Source organism: Notechis scutatus, chromosome 1, assembly GCF_049901735.1.
Source record: "Notechis scutatus isolate UNSWTSFEM ecotype Mainland chromosome 1, rNotScu1.2, whole genome shotgun sequence".
Classification (NCBI taxonomy): domain Eukaryota; kingdom Metazoa; phylum Chordata; class Lepidosauria; order Squamata; family Elapidae; genus Notechis; species Notechis scutatus.
In genome coordinates this window covers 183,996,850-184,013,016 of record NC_142009.1, presented here as the reverse complement: position 1 = coordinate 184,013,016, position 16,167 = coordinate 183,996,850, and the positions used below count along the sequence as shown (strand labels likewise).

At 36.9% G+C, this 16,167-nt stretch overlaps 1 protein-coding gene across 10 annotated transcripts in view; it reads left to right on the top strand.

Annotated features, from left to right (window-relative positions):
* The window catches only part of DNAJC10 (DnaJ heat shock protein family (Hsp40) member C10), a 40,384-nt gene extending 26,082 nt beyond the window's left edge, over positions 1 to 14,302 (top strand). For all 10 annotated transcript variants that reach the window (XM_087949619.1, XM_087949615.1, XM_087949613.1 and 7 more), the window contains 10 exons: positions 1,178 to 1,305; positions 1,809 to 1,925; positions 2,655 to 2,756; positions 3,298 to 3,453; positions 5,296 to 5,429; positions 6,234 to 6,287; positions 6,785 to 6,932; positions 8,284 to 8,403; positions 8,923 to 9,036; positions 10,056 to 14,302. In XM_087949619.1, the coding sequence (XP_087805745.1) occupies positions 1,178 to 1,305; positions 1,809 to 1,925; positions 2,655 to 2,756; positions 3,298 to 3,453; positions 5,296 to 5,429; positions 6,234 to 6,287; positions 6,785 to 6,932; positions 8,284 to 8,403; positions 8,923 to 9,036; positions 10,056 to 10,067 (1,085 nt within the window). In that variant the 3' untranslated portion in view covers positions 10,068 to 14,302. The remainder of the gene's footprint in view (positions 1 to 1,177; positions 1,306 to 1,808; positions 1,926 to 2,654; positions 2,757 to 3,297; positions 3,454 to 5,295; positions 5,430 to 6,233; positions 6,288 to 6,784; positions 6,933 to 8,283; positions 8,404 to 8,922; positions 9,037 to 10,055) is intronic.
* Positions 14,303 to 16,167: the final 1,865 nt, after the last annotated feature.

Sequence of the window (16,167 nt, the reverse complement as noted above, 5' to 3'; positions counted from 1 at the left end):
GTGCATGTGCACTTGGCACAGGCTCCTCGGGAACCTCCTCACTGCTGCCAGCCCCCACAATCTCTGAAGGCAGCAGACCACTCCCTGATGGTCCTGGCCCCTCATCAGAGTCATCTGCACCTGCTGCTGGCTAACCACAACATAAACACTTGGAAAGGGCCAACAATTTTGGTCTATCCATTTTGATATTAAAATGTGATATATAGAAAAGAAAAATGGCTTCCACTCTAACCATAGTGGAAAAGTAAAAATCTGCATGTACCAAATGTCATATTTAAGATATATATCAAAAACAAACACTGCTATTGTTAAGAAAAGATATGACTAGGAGAGTTTTCAGTTGTTTCTGTATTGGTCATTTTTCCATTCTGAATCGTCTCCTTCCTCCTTTGCTGTCATCCTCTAAACTGCTTGCTTTAACATAGCTTGGAAAATCATTTGAGGTATGTGTGGCCCTTTGAATGAGAAAATGGCCAACTTTCTCATTTTTTTTTCTATGAATTTAAGCAATCTTTTCCTTTTGTTTGTTTTGCTTCCCTGCTCAAGATTATAACTTTCTAGGACTGTTTTTTATTTGGTGGAAGATGAGATACCATTTAATAGATATTCCTCAGATTCATCAAATTCATTTGGATCTGATCTAGTTAACACAGTGGCCAGTTTGTCCCCTGTACTGGAGTTTTCTGGAGTCAACATTTTGCTCTCAGTTCACCAGAAAGAGAATTGATCTTATTTTTGCTACTTTAAGTAAAAATGTGGATGTTGTAGAATTCAGGGGTGATTATTCCATAAGGTTGTTTAAAGTTAAGCTCAGGGTTATTGAAAGAGCCTTTCTCACAATATTGGATCATTAATCTTTTGTAGCTTTCCTTAACTAGCTGTCTGTTGGAGACATTGGTTTATATTGATGATGAGAGTTGCACTCTAAAACATACTTCTATTAGATAGATCGACTTGTAGCATTCGTGTGCTTTCTTTCATTAGGAGTGCTATATTTATTATGAGTTCTTTTAAAAAAAACTCCATTTCAGGAAGCAATGATCTTGCAAACTTGATTAACCTTCCTCAGAATGCAAGTTCTTTTTCTTCTACTCTTTCTCAACTTCACCTGTCTTTTGCTGAACAAACAGTAGGTGGCTGTCTACACCACGTCTCTTATTTTTGTTTCCTTTTAAAGGGAAAAATATTCTGTATGATTTAGTGGCCTTTGCCAAGGAGAGCGTGAATTCTCACGTCATTACACTTGGACCTCAAAATTTTCCTGGCAAGAAGAAAGAACCATGGCTTGTTGATTTTTTTGCACCTGTAAGTGTTTCATCAAGAGTCAGTTTTGTGTGTTAAGTTAAGTAACCAAGGTAGAATCTGGGACACTGTGAGTTCTAGTTCCACTTTTAATATAAAGCCAGCTGGGTGATCTTGGGCAAAGTATTCTCTTTCAGCCCTAGAGAGAAGGCAATGGCAGGCCACTTCTGAAAATCTTCCTATAAAAATGGCAAGAACATATCCAGGTAGTCAGGAAGAATCACAACTGACTTGAAGGCACGCACACAAAAAAGTACCTCCCGTGTCGCCAGTGCAGAAACGTATGTTGAATAATAGAAGCATAGAAATAAATTCATCCTTAAAGAACTGAGCCCAGAGTTTCTTGTGCATTCCTTCTAGTTGAACCCTTAGCGAAAGATTATGTATGAATAGGTAATTGCCAACAACAATTGATTAAAAAGAACCAAAAATTGTGTTGCTCTGTTGACTGAGGAGGTTCTTTTTTTTATTTTATTTGTTTCTTCATTCTACCTCTTTGATACTAGTGGTGTCCTCCTTGCCGGGCTTTATTGCCAGAACTGAGGAAAGCATCAAAGCATCTGTATGGCCAACTAAAGTTTGGGACATTGGATTGTACAGTTCATGAAGGGATTTGCAATTTGGTAAGTTGCAAGTAACATTACTTATATACACTTACACTGGCGTACACTTACTCCTATTAAGGTATGATGATGGGGGGAATGGGGAAACTTACATCTTTTTGTAAGTTTCTGTTTATATGAAAGACTGTCTTCTACACATAGTTGCATAGTGCACATGCACAGACACACTGATTCTTTGAGGATATTACAACTTTTAAACTTCATGAACCTTAAACCTTGAAAATAAAGTGCATAGAAAGTAGTCAGAATAGTTTATCTGATTTTAAAGAATTAGAACTTTAGAATAGAGGTGAATATCCAGATAAGAGATATCTCTGGATAAGTCTATTGCTTATTTACTGTTAAAGTTTGGGTCTTAATAATCAGGAAATATCTTTATTTCCTTAAGTTAAATTCTACTTCTTAAAAAAAAAGTTAAAGCACTTCACAGAAGTTAAAACAGTGTTCTTTGAATTACAATGTATAACTTTGAACCTGTAGTCTTGTCCATGTTTGTTGGGACTTAAATATATACAATTGCAATATAAAACTTTTTTTTAACCTGACTAATAGTTATCCCATCTGACACCTGTGTTTTGTTCACTTCTGTTTTTTTTTAAATAAATGATTGCAGTAATATAGGATATGGGTGCTTTGGTTTTCAGAAGAAAGTGCCTGCCAGAGTACTGAATGAAAGGAGGCCTACCTCCTGCCATTTCTCAATACTTTTTACTTCATGATCTTTTATAGCATAACATTAGAGCTTATCCAACTACTGTGGTATTCAATCAGTCTCACATGCATGAATATGGAGGACATCACTCAGCTGAACAGATCTTGGAATTTATTGAGGTAATTATTTATTTATTAACATTTTCTACCACATTGCAATCCGACAGGAGTCTCAACAGCTTTACAGGAAAACAAATGTAATCAGAACAACTATGGTCCAGTTAGCATCATACAAAAGCTGAAGTATACAAGGCAGAAATAATTCAAGGATGTGTGTTAGACTCTTTGGCCTGTAAGATATGTATGGGGAAAAAATGACAATTTATTTCAATCATAAATTTATTTAATGAAACTTTTGTATCTAAAAAAATGTTGCAAATGTCGTCATAGTACATTAAAAGCATTATATATTACTATACGTTTAGTAAATAACTTAATTTAAAACAAAGTAAATATAAATAATCATAAGGTAATAATTACAAAGAAGGAAATGTAAACTGTATAACACCATTTTTTTTCCATTTTAAACCTTAATATAGTCCCAGGAAGCCCTACCTATCTCCCCCAGAGACAACGTTGCCCAGCACTGTTTGGTAGGATTGGTGAGGGTTAATACATTTGAAAAGGAATTTCATTAAATCTTTTCCATTCTGTATTTCAGGATCTTATGAATCCATCAGTGATATCCCTAACACCAGATACCTTCGCTGAGCTAGTGAAGAAAAGGAAGAATAACGAAATCTGGATGGTTGATTTTTATGCTCCATGGTGTGGTCCCTGCCAAGCTTTAATGCCAGAATGGAAGAAGATGGCAAGGGTAAAAGCAAATATTGCTCATTTTTAGTTGTCTTAGACTTAGAGTGTATTCAACATTTTTTTTTCCAAAACACCATCCATGGAAACTCCCTCAGTATTCCATAACATTTGATTTTAATATACTACATCTATCATAATTTTTTACATATTGTTTGTCTGTGATAAACGAACTCCTGTCCTGTTCCAGGGCAAGCATACACAAAACCCTAGAGAGATGGTTCCAAACTTTACTGATACATCTGTGAAATAAGTAAACAAGAGGAAAAGGAAGTGTAAGTGCAGCTGCACACATGCCCAGAGCAGAGGAATCAAGTCCCCAAAAGCTTGCCTTAAACTTCCAATCCAAAAGAGCAGGTACAAGAGTGATCAAATGAAGTCCAAGGATTGTAGAAGATTCATCAGCCAGTTCCGGGTCCAAGTTCAAAAGACAGAATAACAGAGGTGGAAGGGACCTTGGAGGTCTTCAGCCAACCCCCTACTGAAGCAGAAGGCCCAACCCCCTACTGAAGCAGAAGACCTTATACCATTTCAGACAAGTGGCTGTCCTGTCTCTTCTTAAGTCTCCAGTGATGGAGCACCCACAACTTCTGAAGGCAAGCCATTCTATTCAAATTGGAAGTCAAGGTTCACACAGTCAGTGTTAATAAAAAGTTGTTGCCAACAGAGAGGCCTGAACATGCTGCTCTTAAATAAAACAACCCCAGTGTTGCACATTTGGAAGAGTTTAAGTTTGAGTTTGCCATGACAACTACTAACTTTAGTTCATTCAATATTTTAATTCCTTTCTGTCATAAAAAGTAGGCAGAAAAGGGTATGTAATAGATCAGGGGTTCCCAAACTTGGCAACTTTAAGACTTGTGGACTTCAACTCCCAAAATTCTTCAGCCGGCTATGCTTGGGGACCCCTGTAATAGATAGTAGACTTGAACATAAGCAGGGCCCAGATTACCTGCTTGCCCCTATAAATTGCACTTTTGTAGCAGATACTGATATTCCATAGCAACTAATTCCATAGTTCGAATTCATTGGAATAGTGCAGCAGATTTCTAAATGCAGTGAAAATAGACATGAAATGGGGCTGTGCTTTTCTTTTGAGATTCCATGTCTGATTTATGGCTCTGGTCTGTTTAAATTCCTCAGTTATTTTGAATAATGCATTGCTGTTCATGGCCTAGAATGTCAGAGAAAAGAAACGCAGAAAAAGATCGTTAACTTAGGCAAACACAGGGGAAATGATGACTTCTTGGCTGCTTGACTACAATTGCAACGTATTGTCTTTGGGAACAGGAAGATGCATCTCCAGATTGCTTTTTAACATAACTTTCTTAAAAGCAGTTTGGGACTAGAAATTCATTGGAGAAACTTAGCTAGATGAACATCAGCTATACTTCATCTGCTTATTGCCATTTTATCTTTAGATCGTTTTTATAATCTTACCCTGCTTATGAGTGAGATAGTCTTAAGTTGTCCTTAGTTGTACTGGTGTTTAAGTGGTATCTTTCCACTTATGCTGACATTTCCAAAGAACAGCCTCAAGCTGCATAAAATCTGTCAGACTTTGTTTCCTGTTACATTGAGTGAGTTGAAACAGGCTATAGATAAGGAATGACAAAGGAGAGTACCAAATTTCATGCCAGTGTACTTTTTGCTAACTCAAGTCATGGGTACATGCCTGTGGAGAAACTCTTAGCAAACTCTTCAGATGACAAGCTATTGAATAAGGTAATTGGGTAGGTTTTCTTTTTAAAAAAAACATATTAATTTTTTTATTGCAGTTATGTTTGGATGGTTTATTGGAGCAATTTTTACAACTCAAATTGAATAATACAACCCTTTGTTTTAGTTGCTGAATGGACTGGTTGTAGTCGGTAGTGTGGACTGCCAAAAATATTTTTCTCTGTGTCATCAAGAAAACATTCAAGGCTATCCTGAAATAAGGCTGTTCCCACAAAAATCGTCTTCCTCTTATCAGCACTAGTGAGTAATGCAGTTATTCCTATACTAGGCTAAATTCATGCAAAAATGCTATAGTTAAAAATGCTTGTATGTGTAGGTGTATTTTGAAGATCTCAGCAAATCTACATGGGGGAAATAATGACTGTCTAATATAAAATATGGCTTGTATTCAAACGTCACTATTCATATTGTGGATCTCACCATTAACTAAACTAAATGAGCACAGTGATGTAGGTATCTTAGCATGGCGCTTTGTTATTCTTTGGAATAAATCTTTTTTGTACCATTTTTGTTACTCAGCTACATGTAACTACTCATTTATGGAATTCCTGCCCTTGAGATGTGGTGAATCTAGTATAGGAACTTTAAAACATGTTTAGATAAATTTGGGATGAAATAGATCCTAATAGCACCTATTAGGGATGACTGCTGTATGAAACGCCAGATGAGGGCACACTATCCTTCTAAATCACTGGTGGCTTGCAAGCTTCCTAAGACTTTGACCATTGGACAGAGAGAACTACTGAATCTGACCTAGCACAGATGCACTTGTAGTATATTCTTACTATTCATAAATTTTAATAAAATAAAAGTACACCCATTTCAGAATCCATAACATTCAATTGTCCCTTCCTGTCATATAGAATTTCTTCTATGGAAGAAAACTTGAGGGAAATCTTGGGCAAAAATTGAGACTGCAGAGTGTTTGTTTAAAGAAAAATGTATTAGTCAGATTCAGGGTAAGGATATTTTTATACAGCTCTTCTCACAACTGAATCTCTTAGTAGGAAGGTAACTTTGTTTTTTATATATTCCTTTCAACAGTAGCTACAATGGCTGGCATCGAGATGCCAATTCATTGCGAAAATGGGCACTTGGGTGAGTTGCTTAGCTCTACCTTTGTTCACAGCTTGATTAAAATTTGTTTTGTTTGCTTAAAAAATCAGTTTGCCTGATGAAGAGTTCTTAGAAATGTGGAAGCTTATAGCAATGCTTTTCATACAATGCATCTTCTAAAACCAGAAATTCTGGCCTACCCTAGCTCCTTTTGCTGAATAAATTTTTGGAGTTGATTCATCATTTAAATTGTTGGAGCTCTTCAAAATTTTATTATTAAGATCCTAAGTGAAATTAATCAAAGCAAATTCTTCACTCAAATATAGTAAAATGTTACTTTTTTCTGCAATTCAGGTTGATCAGTATTTCCATAGTTGCTCTTCAACTTTGATGATGATGAATGTGCAGTCAAAATCAACTTTCATGAATCTCTGCTTTTAAGAATATTGAGTTGTTTGTTGTACTCAAGATTCTCTGAACTCCTTCACATGAAGGTATTAACCTCATTGTCAATTTCAGTGGCTCTTTTGTTTCTTTAGTTATCTGCCTCAAGTGTCTCTGGACCTGACACCTCAGAGCTTCAGTGATAAAGTTCTGAATGGAAAGGAGCACTGGGTCATTGACTTCTATGCGCCTTGGTGTGGCCCTTGCCAAAATTTTGCTCCAGAGTTTGAGATATTAGCAAAGGTAAATTCTTATGGTTTTCCAGCATCAGAAAATATTTGTTCAATTGAATTTACTTGATGTATCCCACAAATTAGCTCCCAGCCAGGATATCTAGCATTGTAACCTCTAGATTATTTTTCTCATTCAAATACAGTCTCCAGCAGAAGAAAACGTATGTAGCTCAGGGTTGAACTGTGGAGTCCTTGGTGCTCTCTGAGCTTGGTTATTTGCTTGTGAGTGTTTCATTACTTAACTAGGTAACATCAGCAGTGAACAACATCACTGGTGAGCACCAGCATGATGCTCCTAACATCACAGTGGGTGCTCCTAATATCACAATGAACACCTAGGTAACATCAATCTAGTTAACATCATTAGTGAGCACCAAGGACTTCTCAAAACTCAAAAGTGGGGAATGACGATTGAAGCAAAATAATAAAAGGAGTCTATGTCAGAGATAGACATGTTGACAATATACTTATCTAAACATAGTTCATTTCTGGCAAACAAATTCTCCATTAGTGTCTGGAAAAAATAATGGTGAACCTCATTGGCTTATTTGGTTCGGTGGTTAAGGTGCTGGCCTAAAAACCAGAAGACTGTCACTTCTAGGCCTTCCTGGAAAGCTTGTTTTGCGGTCACTCTCTCAGCCTCAATTACCTCACAAGATTGTTGGGGGGAGTATAGGAAGCAGGAGTATGAGGTATTTTTGCCACCTTGAGTTACTGTATTTATGTGCAGATAAGCCATGATCAGCTTATCTGAGATTAGGTATAGCCACAAGTATATATGGTATATATAAAAAAGGTGGGATAAAAAAATGAAGAAGAGACCATGAGTAGGGATACCTTGTGGGGCAGAAAGTGTTTGAACCTGAACTTTGAAAATCAGTTTCAGTCGCTCAAGCACATAAGTGTGATTTTTCTCACAGGAATTCACTGTATAATAGATAGCTCAAAGGCCGCTTTCCCAGGATCTGCCCGGTTGATTTATGTCTGTATTAGTAATGCTAGAACTAATTTATCATTCCAAACAAACAAATCCTCTTATGGCAAATTTCAAGTGAGGAATGTGCTACATTTTGGGGTGGGATGGGAGTTCTCTCCTTTCCTTGAAATAGCCTGAAAAGTTGAGAATGGCTGAATCAAGATCCATTGATTTGGAAGCTCTTGAGACTGTTTAGTTAGAAAAAATAAGTAATTTGGGATGACAGAAGCATTAACTGCACAGAGTTATGAGACTGGAGTGTTTGAATGAATGAATGAATGAATGACAAGTTAACTGCTTTCACCTAATTGCTTAGTAGTAAAACTAATTGTTAAGTTAATGGACTTTAACATGCAACTCCTTTTCTTTTTTCCTGTTTTAAAAGACTGTTAAAGGAAAAGTGAAAGCTGGCAAAGTTGACTGCCAAGCCTATGCTCATACGTGTCAATCTGCTGGAATCAGAGCCTATCCCACAGTTAAATTTTATCCTTATCAAGGAACAAAGGTAAGCCATCTGTATCAGCAGTTGCAAGGAGTAGATTAGAATATTTGAGGATTAACACCTGTGCCATCTTGCCATAGTCACTCTCTTATGAAAACCTGCAGGAAAGCAACTGGTAGTTTGAAATACTAGATGCCTGATTCTCTGTCTTAAATAAACCATGGTTTACTAAGCTATAGATATAGGATGGGCATTTACAAGTGTTTTCAGAAAATACTTATTAATAAATGTATCTGTTCATATGCAGAGCCTCACTCCCTGATTATAAGCCCACCTGTTAAGTACTGTAAGCTCAAAAGAGGTGGGGGTGGGATTTCTAAATCCTGACCTCAATATTAAGCTACTCCTTATTTATGGGTATCACTTTGTTCTTCCAAAGACAGCAATATTAAGCCTACGCATTCATTACCTACTTAAGCAACACCAAACATTACTATTAAACCACCTGTATATCTGTTTGTTCCTTGGATGTGCGTGTATCTTGAGCAGTGCTGATCATTCTTTCTTGCTCTGTTGTTAAAGAAAAATATTTTGGGAGAGCAGATTGACAGCCATGATGCAAAAGTCATAACTGAACTACTGATGGAGAAAGTGAAAAGCCTTAAAAAAAAGAAAAAACAGTCTTCCAGAAAAAAGGTAGGCAATATTTTACAAGGTTTTTTTTTTTCTTCAGAAACATACCTAAATGTTATTATCTTGTTCCATCAGTATTTTTTAGCTGCCATATTTGGCCTGCAAAAAAATCAGTGTGATCATTAGATGTTAACAAAGAGATTTTCCTGAATATTTACAGCCCGGATATGGTAGTGGTTGCATTTGTGGAAAAACTTTGTCAAGAATAGAGAATACTGATTTACTGGACACCCAATTTTCATCAGTCTGTCCAATGAATATTAATGTGCTTGAAAAACTTGTTCCTGAATGTCGAATAACTTTTCTGAATCAGATCACTGTCCCATCTTATTGGATGATTAATTACTAATACAAACCCCTTCTTCATGCCCTCCAGATATGTTGGCCTTGGTGACTGGAATTTGGGTTGCTGCATGTGTGCTAGGTTTGAGAAACTGCCAAAAAGCAAAAATGCCATGTAATACAAACCTGAAAAAAACGCATCCTGTTTCCAAAGGATGACATTCTTACGTTTCCTTTCCTTTCCTTTTTCAATTTCAACATTTCATGGTTGAGACTGAATCATTTCAAATATTTGCTGATTAGTGGAGTTAAGAAGGCTGACTTTGGATGGGACTGCAGCCCAAACAGGTTGTAGTAAACAAAAACATGATATGGGAGTCCTTTGCGATCCCTGGGAGGTCATTGCAAAATAACACAACAAGAAAAAAAAAGTGTGTCGTAAGATTTAATCCACAGGGAAGGGACCGATATTGAACACCTAGGAAATATTTAATACATTGTAACAAAGTAAATAAAGAATTGAGTTTTCCTCTCTTTAAGGCAGAGGTCTCCAACCTTGGCAACTTTAAGACTTGTAAGGTTGGAGACCTCTGCTTTAAGATATAACACACAGCTGATCTTTCTGTAGCAGATAGAACAGAAGAAGCTGGGTTTCTGAGATTACAAATGAAATAAATTTCTCAGTATTTTACTCACTCAGTCATGTTTTCTGTTCTTTTCCTCCCTTTTCTGAAAACCAGGATGAACTCTAACTTATGAAATGAATTCGTAATCATAGTGAATCTGCAGCAGTGGCTGATCAGATCATGTTCCTCAAGAAGAAAAGGAAATGCACTGAAATTCCTGGACAGGTGGATCTTGGATGACTATTAGGGAACATGTTCTGAATCATCCAAAGTGTACATTTAGTAATAAAGACATCAACTCCAGCAATCCAATTGGTACCCTATCTGCATCTCAGGAAGGCTGTTCTTCTTTGATTATGGACATGGGGCTTCATAGGTAGGGGGGTGGGGTTTCCACCTTCTCAATCGTACTTTAGAGAATCATCTTTTCTTGTGTTGAAAAAAGAATCTCAGTAACATGGCAAGTGAATAGTCTTTTTTTCAAGATAGATAGACTAAGCAAATCCCTTTGTCTCTGAGGGAAAAAGATTGAACTTCGGTTTTTCTGTTAATGCGCTTCATCAAGGATTCACTGGGTAAGCTAAAGATCTTGGAATTATCAATTCCCTTTAACATTCAACCCTCTTTATGTAGAATATGAGTTATCCCAACCTCTAGGCTATGTTGAAGAGCACTCAAATCATCACAAACAACTACATGAAGATTTCAGTGCATGGCAGCTAAGAGAAAACCATGCTTGTATTGGTGGAACATTTTGTGGAACACTGTAACAAACTCAATTCAGCAGCTGGCAGTACAGGCACAAGGTTGCAGTGTTGCAAGCTAAAGCAGTTTGGTTTTTCATCCCAGGCTAAATAGTTTCCTTCTGCAGATTGTAATAATATATCAAAGAAGATTAATGAACAGAAGGATTACTCATCATGGCTGCAATCATGATCCCTCAAAGCAACAGTGAGATAATATTGGCGTGAATTTTTCCATGGCTACCTGAAATTCATTGGTTTCAGCAAAACTTGCTTACAGATAAGCAACTACAGAAGAACAGCTTAAAGCTTTTGACATCAAAGCATATACATGTTTTAAAAACAAGCCTATAAAAAGATATATCTGGATGGAATTTTTCCAGTTCAGAGTATACCTTTTTCAGTTTGTGTCACAGCAGAATTATTTTGTTTTTTAGAGCAGATAGTCAAAGCTGTGTCTGAGGCATGCAGTGTGCTTGGTTGCCAGCCTACTCCTATGTCTTAAGAAGCAAAATTATAAAACATAAATCTATATGTCAAGTGCCTTCTGAACATTTACTCATGGTTATGGTTACTTTTGTGAAGCTTGTAGTATTGGGGACCTACTTGAGATATTCTCATTAGACTTGTTCAAGGATTGAGAGCAGTGTCCTTGATGCATACCCATACAGTTGTGCTCATAAGTTTACATACCCTGGCAGAATTTATGATTTCTTGGCCATTTTTCAGAGAATAAGAATGATAACACAAAAACTTTTCTTTCACTCATGGTTAGTGGTTGGCTGAAGCCATTTATTATCAATCAACTGTATTTACTCTTTTAAAATCATAATGACAACAGAAACTACCCATATGACCCTGATCAAAAATTGGCATATCCCAGTTCTTAATATGGTGTATTGCCCCCTTTAACATCAATGACAGCTTGAAGTCTTTTGTGGTATGTGTGGATGAGGCTCTTTATCTTCTCAGATGGTAAAGCTGCCCATTCTTCCTGGCAAAAAGCCTCCAGTTCCTGTAAATTATTGGGCTGTCTTGCATGAACTGCACATTTGAGATCTCCCCAGAGTGGCTCGATGATATTGAGGTCAGGAAACTGAGATGGCCACTCCAGAACCTTCACTTTATTCTGCTGTAGCCAATGACAGGTCGACTTGGCCTTGTGTTTAGGATCATTGTCATGTCGGAATGTCCAAGTACTTCCCATGCGCAGCTTCCGGGCTGATGAATGCAATTTGTCCTCTAGTATCTTTTGATAACATACTGCATTCAGCTTGCCATCAATTCTGACCATATTTCCTGTGCCTTTGTAGCTCACACATCCCCAAAACATCAGCGATCCACCTCCATGTTTCACAGTAGTAATGGTAGGCCTTGTTGACTCCTCTCCAAATGTAGTGTTTATGATTGTGGCCAAAAGGCTCAATTTTGGTCTCATCAGTCCAAGTTACTTTGTGCCAGAAGGTTTGAGGCTTGTCTCTGTGCTGTTTGGCATATTGTAAGCGGGATACTTTGTGGCATTTGCATTGTAAAATGGCTTTCTTCTGGTGACTTGACCATGCAGCCCATCTTTCTTCAAGTGCCTCCTTATTGTGCATCTTGAAACAGCCACACCACATGTTTTCAGAGAGTCCTGTATTTCACCTGAAGTTATTTGTGGGTTTTGGGGGTTTTTTTTGGGATCCCGAACAATTTTCCTGGCAGTTGTAGTTGAAATTTTAGTTGGTCTACCTGACCCTGGTTTGGTTTCAACAGAACCCCTCATTTTCCACTTCTTGATTAGTGTTTGAACAGTGCTGATTGGCATTCTCAATTCCTTGGATATATTTTTATATCCCTTTCCTGGTTTATACAGTTCAACTGCCTTTTCCCGTAGATCCTTTGACAATTCTTTTGCTTCCCCCATGACTCAGAAGCCAGAAACATCAGTGCAGCTCTAGATGAAAAATGCAAGGGTCTGTCAGGAGTCCAGGAATTCATTGACCTTTTATATACACACACTAATTACAAGCAAACAGATCACAGGTGAGGATGGTTACCTTTAATAGCCATTCAAACTCTTTTGTGCCAACCTGTGTGATGTTATCAGGCCAAAATCACCAGGGTATGTAAACTTTTGATCAGGGTCATTTGGGTAGTTTCTGTTGTCTTTATGATTTAAAAAGAGTAAACCCGGTTGATAATAAATAAACCATGAGTGTAAGAAAAGTGTGTTATCATTCATATTCTCTGAAAAATGGCCAAGAAATCATAAATTTTGCCAGGGTATGTAAACTTTTGAGCACAACTATATAGTATAATACTTGTCTGATGCCAAATCAAGACCTATACAATTATGAAACTTATTTCAGGTTCTTAAAATCTATATTTCACTTGTTCTTGCACCTTTCCTTGCAACTCTCTTACTAGTTGCCTGAACAAAAAAATCTTTTTCTGCTTAAAAAATGAAGTATGAAGTGTGGTGTTTAATATTGACACAAGCTTAGTGGCAGTATTGTTTTAAGATAAAGACACCACTTTTCACACCTATAGCTTTTTTATTATCGGCCATCAAGTTGAGTTATTGGTGACCACATCCTAATTGTTCTTGACTTCTTGTATGTGTAATATTTTTCTGCATATGGAAGGATCAAGAAGAATATATGTACTTCCATAATCTGAAATATCCATACCCAGATGTAATTAGTGATAGCTGAGCTAGGAATGCAATTCTTGTTATAAAATTTCCAGATTCGCTTCTTCCAAAGCTAAGATTACAGTCATTGCTGGTGGATAGAAAGCAAAACAAGAATATGATTTGATCTGTAATAGAAAATAATAGATAAAATGGCTACATCTATTGATAAATGTTTTGTTCATCAGTTTCTCATATAGCCTATTTGGGTTGCAGGATTCAGTAATTTAAAAAATCTTAAAAGGCTACCTTGCAGAAAGAGGGAGAAAAAAGCTGCCTGCCATTTACTTTTAATCTTAAAAATTGACTTGCAAATTATTTTCTGTATACCTGAGAATGGGTTTTGCTAATAAGGAAACTTGATTTATGACAGGGTTTAGAAAGATCTCTTAGGCTTTACCTACCTTTGAGCTCCTTGATACAATCTAGGCCAAAGATTCTACACTGTAGGAAAACACTCCTATATTCTTGAATGATTAAATATGTAGTCATACTTTTACTAGACTGGAAGAAGAACAAGCAATTGAAGAAACACAGAATAAATATTTGATTAATTGGGCTTGCATTTGAAGATGTCTGAATGTAAGTAGCCTGAACTCATTTGTGAGATTATTGGCTCATTACTGGCTACAGTATTGGGAGTCAAATATATGTGAAGGCACAAAAGCTACAACAACTTGTCTGGGGGGAAATATATACCTGTTCCTGAGTGCCTGTACTTCTGTGTGCTACAAAGAGGACCTTTATAAATGTTTGGTGTGAAAAAGGCAATTCTGTTTTAAAATCAATTGTAAAGTTTACAAATAAAAACACTATTCTTTTTAGCCCTTTTAAGCAGAACAGATACAAAGTTACACTGTGACTGACAAAAGATCTTGTCTCACTCCATGATTGTATTGTAAACCAGAGTTTATGATAAATTAAACTGTATTTCAGGATTGTGATATGTGATATTTCTGTCAGATTTTTTCCTCTGAATATGTTCTTAACTATGTTGCTTCTTTTCAAAGTTCCCAGAATCTTTAATCAAGAGGCAAACCTCTAGTGATGGAAAATGAGCTGTGTCTGAACTCCATCCATCCATCCATCCATCCATCCATCCACTACCCTTAGTTTCTCAAAGACCTCCAACAAGTATTTGTGGGGCAGATGTTGAAACCCTGATTCCGTACTAACCTCTTCTAAAAAGGGAAAGTTGGAGTCTAGGTGGAAGTTGCCCAATATGGCTGGATTTAAAGAGGACTTTTTCAACAGGTCACACCACCAACTTCAAGGGCAGTGGCTTTTTACCCTCCCTAAAAGTGGCATTAATCACCAAACGTGTCCTATCAGCCATCTTAAGGAGTTAGAGGACCCTATTCCCTTCCTCAGATTTCACCAGTTCAGAAATAAACAGGCCTATTAGTTCCAGCAAAACAGGTTTAAACCAGATCTGTACACAGTTCTTATATGAAACTCTTTGAATATCATTACTCATATTTTTTGCTGAAGTATTATAAACTCTGGCATTTCAAATGAGGTTTCATCATAATTTTCTGTTTATGATATCATCATAAAGTGATAATTACCAATAAGTATCCTTATGATGGTAGCTGTTACATACAGTGATATATTTTCGTTTTGCTACCTATCTGGGAAATAGCACAAGATATTTGTTGTTCGGGCTGGTGAATCAAACAGACCTGAAAGGGATGCCAGGTCTTTCGTTTTGAAAAAGAGTGGACACCTACCTGGCTATCTGTTGGAGGAGGGAGATCAAAATCTGCAAGATGAAGGACAAGACCTCATGATCAGAATTGCCTCTTTTGTGCATGTGACATTGATTCATTTATAAAAGATGCAGGCCTCAAGTCACACTGCCATCTTGCAGATTATATTGCATAGACACATACATGCACAATGCTCATGCCATTGCAGATACCTCCTACAGTGTCCTTACATTCCTTGTCCCACCTTCCTCTTTTTTTAAAAGTATATATATTTATTGAAAATATGGGATATCGGCATGTTTCAAGTTGGCAGCGATTTCCACTATTGTCTTTACAAAATGTTGCCAGATCTCATTTTAAGCCATCACACATCAGCCTTTTTTTTTTTAGAATGTCCACAGGAAATGGGCTCTTTGGCTTAAAGTAGTTGTGCTACAGAAACATTAAATGGATATCATGAATTTAAAATTTCCTGGGGAAGGTTTGCTCCTTTTTCTAAAAATCAAAGAACTAACTATAGTTGTTCCAAGTATATATATTTTTTTCCAGTCAAAGATCATCAGTCGTGAAATCCAGGAAGGAGGACTTGTTGCGTCAGCCAAATAATAAAATACTTCTTTTCATGCAGGAACGCATGCTATTAGAAGCCAAATTCCCAAAGCAGACAGTTTCAGCAGATGCAACTTTCAGATCAAGCATCTGTGACATGTCCAGAAAAAAATAAAGATATTGAACAGGAGAAGAATATATTACGCTTGCCCAAACATGTTTTGTAATACACTGCAAGGAGATGTATGAAGTAGCAGGCTTGATGTGGGCAATTAGTAACTTTTGATTCCTTATCGAAACTCATATTTGCACACTTGGACACAAATTATCAGGTCCTGCCTCAGAGAATATCTAGGTGTTGATGTGCGGAGTGTGGGGATAGAAACTGGCCTCTGTATTAAAAAGGAAACAGCCATCTTGGCTGAAATTTCAGACCTTTAAAAAGTGTGTGGGTGTGGGTGTGTGGGAGAGAGAGAGAGAGAAGAAAGAAAGAAAGAAAGAAAGAAAGAAAGAAAGAAAGAAAGAAAGAAAGAAAGAAAGAAAGAAAGAAA